Source organism: Hesperophylax consimilis, chromosome 4, assembly GCF_061612785.1.
Source record: "Hesperophylax consimilis isolate HC1 chromosome 4, BYU_Hcon_1.0, whole genome shotgun sequence".
Classification (NCBI taxonomy): Eukaryota; Metazoa; Arthropoda; class Insecta; order Trichoptera; family Limnephilidae; genus Hesperophylax; species Hesperophylax consimilis.
The window spans coordinates 39143808-39150891 of NC_142839.1; the positions used below are offsets into that span (position 1 = coordinate 39143808).

The following is a 7084-nucleotide window of genomic DNA, read 5'->3' on the forward strand; positions in this document are numbered from 1 at the left end:
CGGCGGTCAGTGAAATTTATTTTGGCGCTGGAATTTTAATGTTGCCCTATATACCTAATACCGAACATTGATAACATACGTCACTTTAATCTGAAAGATCTCAAAATTGTATTGAGTTTGCCCTTTACGTCAAATCACGCTAAATGTAATGATAGCGACGGGTTTGTGCGTAAAAATCGGCCTATGGACTTGACAACAACTAGGAAATGGATATGTGACAATTTAAATAATGTGTTCGCTGAGGAAATATGTTCACATTACTTATTCAAAGTTATTTTCTCAAGTAAGTGATTTGTGTGATTTTGTGTAAATGAAATATCATATGACTGAAACAGGTTCATTGAATAATGTGTCCATAATGTTTTAGGAGTTTTAATTCATTTTTAAAACCGTCATGGGGCAATCACCGAGTAAAGCTGGTCGAGTCAAAAGTGGCAGGAGAAGGTCTCTAAGGTCCCCTCACAGGAAATCCAAATCTAATCTTAGCCATACATTCAGTTTCTCTGCCATCAATGAGAATGTGGAACTTATCAACGTCAACCATGCCAGTGAAGAACAACTGATGACCTTACCAGGCATTACGAGGCAGGTGGCCCAGTCCATAGTCGACCACCGTCAGGCCATTGGACGATTCAAGAAGATTGATGATCTGGCTTTGGTATCGGGTGAGCACACTTTCTATAAATACTGCCATTGTTAAATTCCCTTATCTTTGATTAGTTACAAGATGAATAATTTATAGAGTGTTTCCGCTCTATTGGCCTTTAGAAACTATTCCAAGTACTATGTACTTTTAGTGATTCTTGTCTTTGAATACTTATCATAATGTAATCCGATACTTATTCTGTCACACAACCCCCGAATGGGCATGCCTAGGTATTTATGTTTGATAAAATTAAATAATACACGTAAGTTGGTGGCGTTAGTTAGGTGCCACAATTAAGACCCTTATTAGTATTATTACACCTACTGAATTTATCTGTGATTCTAATCAGGATTAATGGTATCTATTTAATTAGTTGTATTACGTCTGTATTCTAAAAAAATTAGGATTAATCACATTGTAGAAAAATTTTGGTGCAAAAAATATTTCCTTTGCGTAGTAAAATACTATTTTATGTATGTTTTATAAAAATGAACTTTTCTTGATATTAAGGAATGGGAGCAGAAAAACTGAACACAATCAGAGCAGAAGTGTGCGTGGGCCGCAAATTAGTTTCAAGTTCCAATTCGAGAGCTCAATCTCTTGACAGCATCGGGAGCGTAGAATCTGCAAGAGTTCAACTGAACATCAACACGGTGAACGTATTTCAACTTCAATGCATTCCCGGACTAAATCAAGAACTCGCAGCAAACATAGTCGACTACCGGAGCAGAAAGGGTTTATTCAAATCTCTAGATGACCTGATCAAAGTCAAAGGAATAGATACCATGAGACTAGGCTCCATTAAATCGCATTTGAGTTTAAATCGCGATGATGAATCACCTAAAACGTTGACAGATAATTTAATAAATCATCGAGTGAATGGAATAAACGGTACACCGGCGATGCATGTATCCAAAAGTGCCTTATTGAATGGATCTGCAGCGTTACCCAGAACGCCGGGACATCGTAAATCTTTGTCAGTTCCCATTAAATGCACAAACAACTTGTCTAATGGATTTTCAATGGCCCCTGTCAATGACATATTTGACTTGCTGTCAGCCTACTCGCGGAGACCAATCATAGAAGAAGAATTTACATATGTAAGAGATGGCAAGCCGGCATACAGAGTGGCCACTTGGAATTTACACCAACTGAGCAATGAGAAAGCTAACAATCCCGGCTTCAGAGAAGTTGTTTGCAGAACTATTTTAGAAAACAAGTGAGTGTTGATCATTGATATAAAATTTTATTTAAACCATATCTGCCGTCTGTTAAGCAATTAAATTTAATTGGCCAATTGATTTTTTTTGCCCTTGCAAATATTCATTGCTCCAGTAATATATGTTAAGTGACAGTCGTAATTGTCGAGGAGTTCAGTTCAAATTGCAAATGAGAGGTGTTGTGGTCAGGTATTAGCCGCAACTCATATTACTGACATTCAAATTCTTTGTTTCGTTAAAACACTGTCGCTTCTACTACATTAGCGAACAATGACACTTACATATCAAAATTATATTCTTTCTTTGCATTAGTTAAGATTTATTTATAACAAGAGAACACTATAAGTTTTCTATAGTCTAGTTAATATACTTATCAGACTACTAACATTTGGTAAATTTTTATCACAAATTTCCATCTTGTTTCAACTATGTATTTTCATTGTTTTAAAGGTGAAAAAATAATTACATATCATCTTATGAACTTACCCATAAAGTTTAGACTTTGCTCCCATTTTACAGATTTCGGATATTGATTAGTGTATCTTTTTTAATGATACAATGTTAAAACTTGCCAATAATAACCCTTTTTGATCTAATAAATAAAATACTGCGATAAACGGCTTACCTTAATTATAAAAGATAATGAAATACGTCTACAATCTTGATTTCGTTGTATAATGGGTTTTTGGTACTTATACGGACATTGCAAATTTGGCTTTGTGATATTGATTCATGACAGCTATTAGTCATCGAAGAGTAGTTCATACATTGATGTTATTAGTAATAATATTATGAATCAATTTAATCAGATTTTTCCTATATTGTCTTACTTTTACTCATCTTGTTTTCATTTTGTTTACAAAATAACTGAGCCCAATAATAAATTAAAAAGTACTTTAGACGGTCTAATCCTATTATTCGTAAATTCACGTGACCAAAAAATATTTTCTTTGATGATGCTCAGATGATTCAGTTTTAGTTTATAAACTCTCTGTTAAATGACATTTGAAATTAACAAAGTGTGAACCCTCTTTGAACAAAATGGATCAAGTTTTTAGTTAAAAATATTTTTTAATTTTTGTCATTCAATAAAAGTTGATCAACTAAAAATGAATCATCAGAGTGCGGCAATTAGGCATAGCAGTTTGTTGGAGTTACTGATCTTCTCAAGTTTGTAATATTAAATATGCATATTATGCACTTAAATTATTTTTTTTATTTGAAAAATATATTTGCCAAATAATGTGTTTTTATACATTTATTAGCACACACAACGATGTGAGCTAACTTAAGATTAGTTAAATAAAAATAAATAATACATGATGATTTTCAGTAGCCTCAATAACCTCTTAGGGCCTATGTCATCTTTGGGAATTTGTGTCTTTTTGAGGAAGGGAAGCAGTGAACCTAGGTCTTAAAGAGACCCATGTTGTAGAAGAGAGGAAACGCAGAGGTCGGCCAAATCATTCCACAATTGTTTATCTATTTTTTTGTAATTTTGTAGATTTTCAATTTTGGGCATTCAAGAAGTTCTAGAGGAAGACGCGCTGAAGACAATATGCAATGAACTGAATGCACCAACGTTAAGAAGGGTGTGCGAATGGAAGGAGAATAGCAAGAAATGGCAATATCACATCACACCAAGTCAAATTGAAACTGGGTAATTAATATTCATCATTCTCATAATCAATCTCACCATTCTCATAATCAATCTCACCATTCTCATTATCAATCTCACCATTCTCATAATCAATATCATCATTCTAATAATCAATATCACCATTCTAATAATCAATATCACCATTCTCATAATCAATCTCACCATTCTTACAATCAATATAACCATTCTCATAATCCATCTCACCATTATCACAATCAATCCCACCATTCTCATAATCAATCCCACCATTCTCATAAACAATCACACCATTCTCATAATCAATCTCAGTGTCAGATTGTATCACTTAGCACGGACACAATCTGTAACAAATATTTAAAATGTTCTTTTTTTTTCAGACAATACTTTGGCATCATTTACGATGAGTTTAGTGTCAATATCCATATAGAAATTTATCCCTTTAATAACAAGACTGAAGAAAATACTAGTGTTTCTATTCCCGAAGAAAATACGGACGAAGAAAAAATATTTGAAGATGGACAATATTCTAATCTTAACTATGCAATAATTGGTAAGCTATTTCAAACAGATTTGAATCTAAATTTAATATTAATTTTGATGCACTTTCTGGAAGTGTTAATTTTTTTTATGTTTAATAAATACGTATTGTATTTTTCAGATTGTAAGGTCAACAAAACACATATCCTTTTGGTAAACATTTATTTAGCTGGAGAGAACAATCCAGAGTACAGCACGACTCTACTCTGTGAAATGATAGATAAGTTATTGATAAATAGAAAAAACATTATTATTATTGGAGATTTTCATTCTTTAAAAAATGTTGAAGGTAAGAATTTTTCAAATTATTACTATTTACTAATATTTATTTTATATGCGTTTTAACCTTTCCGTCGCCAACTGGGGTAGTTACCCAAAATCTCTGAAACTACTTTTGTAAATAATTTTAAATAGAGACCTAATAGTTTTGTGTAAGTCTTAAGAATAATTTGCAATACAATTAATGGAAAAATGGCATTAAAATGATAAAATCCATGGGGTAACCGAGTCACATCTCCGTGGCAACCCAAGTTTGGTTTTGCATCTTGGCATACCGAAAGTTAGGTAATCTATACACTTCAAACAATAGTTTTGACTAACTTGGTTCATGCTATATAGTTGGTTTGTACATTACATAAAATATATAAGTAATATGGTTGAAATACTTCTTGCAAAACAATCGACTACAAATAATAACCAACCTTGGATTAAGTTACTTTCACACTGATCACATAAGCGATTAATTTCCTTGTTTTCATAGAAAAAAGTAATAAAAAGATTCTATTTCATTTATTGAATCCTGATAGTTTGGCATTCTGGAAAAATAATTGTTTGTTAGGTAAAGTTCTTTGCAAATTGTTGTGTTTAAAATAGTGTAACTTTGCTCTGTGAAGGTGTTTTTGTCTTATTATATTTAATACATTCGGGTCAGGGGTTTACGGGTTAGTTATTACATGGAAGAAATGGGCGGTATAAAAATCATTATCGATTTTTTTTAAATAAATTGTTTTTCAATTTCTTACTTTTTCCGCCATAAAAAAAAACAGTCGGCATCTTAAATTTTCTTATATTATGATGCCAAAGAGCCATTTTTTAGTGATCGCTTAATTTTCTTTGTTTCTTTTAATGATTTTTTAAGTAGATGTCGAAGTAGTTTGTGTAACGGACCTCTCATAATGTAACCAATATTTGCACAAGTCGAATTACGTATGCATATGTTTTTTTTTTGTTTCCAGACTTAGCTTCATGTTACAAGTCTGTGATAGACCCACTGTGCAGCACGTTTGTGGACACGTCAGGTGGTGCGTCGCACGTGATCGGGCGCGCCGCCATGTTCGTGCCCAGCGACAGCCAGCCCCTGCATGCCGACAAGTCCGGTATCGTCAGGAGCGGCCTCAGCCATCTTGCCATCCCCCACGGCTGGTCCTGGGGCGGGCCTGCCTCACCGCACTGCCCCATCTGGAGCGAGTTCTTCACGCACTGACGCTGCAACAGGACATGCAGTATACGGGGCCCACAACGTTTAGAACCTGCAACATACAGGACCTGCAACAGGCAGGATCTGCAATATACTGGACTTGCAACACACTAAATCTGTAACAGATAGGACCTGCAATATACAGGCTCTGCAAGGTGGCGAATCCAGCTTCATCTAACAATACCAAGTTTATGATAATCCTATGAGTTTAAAGTTCAAAGATAATTTATTTAACAAATTATTCAAAATGTATGAATTTATAATGTCAAAAAAACACTTCTTTGAATACATCATATAATTAATAAAAAAATTGTGAAAGGTTAACTGATTTAAAATAACTTATATTATTCAATTTCCATATATATTAATAATCTAATTAATTTATTCACAACTGAAAAGGACAATCGAAATATCTAATAACATATATTTTTTTAAAGTCCTCCAGCTCTCCATAAGTTTTTTTTAACTATTGATGAGTTAATTCTGTCATTCCTTTTATAAATTGTTTTTTTATGCAGAAGATATTTACAGAAAGTAAAATAGTATTGAGTGTTGTATAACTAATTCAATTTTAGGCAATGAAATGTGACCAACAATGTTAAATGACTTTGAAATATTTTTTTATTGTATTCGCTTCGTGTGTATGTACAACATGGTTAATCATTTTATTGCCCAACAAATATCTATTTACATCTAATTTAAACAATAAACGACATTGTAATGTAAACATAACATAACAATATTATGATGTAATGTATCTGAAGATATAAATGAATGAATTTAATTTACTATAAGTTTGCTCAACTAAAGGTTTGTGAAATGTTGGTTTCTGATAACATTTATTTTTTAATCTCTGGTTTTCGAAGTATGTATTATACTTCTAACATAAATATTATTCTTCTCCAAATCACTTACACTTTTACAAATGTATTGGCAAAACTGTGGAAATGAATGTAAACTATTTACTAGGCAAGAATTGCATTCTGTAATTTTATTTAGAATTTATGCTATATTAAAAGCGATACACTTGAAAGATGTTAAAATGCCTTACAAAATGTGGTGTTGGTGCGATGAAGTACGTAGTGAGTATATTCTGTGAAAAGAGTCTGAAATTCGGATTAAGGATTATTTTTTTTCATTTTTTCTGGCTCCGATATGCAATATGTTGACATAAAGAAGCAATTAATGCCTTATATATAAATTTCGTAAAATTGTGAATAAAATGAATGTAAATTAATAAAATTAAAATTAAAAGCCATACTTTTTCTGACTAGATATTATTTGTAGGTAACTGCGTTATTAATGTATGTGATGGTTTTGTTTCTGAGGCAAGTTATCAAATTAACGAAGGTGGGTCGAGGAGTTGATACTTTCATATAACATTCCCTCTAAATCGCTACAGTTTGCCTTGCGGCATTATAGTCCTGGTGAATGTTTACATTACCTCCCAACCATATTTTTAAATATTGTGTACAATATACTAGCATCGTCAAATCGATGTCTTAACAATATTAAATCAATAATTGACGGTGATTTTCATTCACTTCAGATTGATAGTCCACATG

At 32.6% G+C, this 7084-nt stretch overlaps 1 protein-coding gene across 1 annotated transcript; it reads left to right on the top strand.

Moving 5' to 3' along the window:
• The first annotated feature begins 125 nt into the window (after positions 1-125).
• Positions 126-5721, top strand: LOC149424699 (endonuclease/exonuclease/phosphatase family domain-containing protein 1-like). The gene is made up of 7 exons (XM_089631468.1): positions 126-283; positions 368-665; positions 1157-1865; positions 3371-3526; positions 3883-4055; positions 4164-4331; positions 5278-5721. Exons 2-7 carry the CDS (start codon positions 395-397, stop codon positions 5523-5525), a joined length of 1725 nt encoding a protein of 574 aa, XP_089487594.1. The 5' UTR covers positions 126-283; positions 368-394; the 3' UTR covers positions 5526-5721.
• The last annotated feature ends 1363 nt before the right edge of the window (positions 5722-7084 follow it).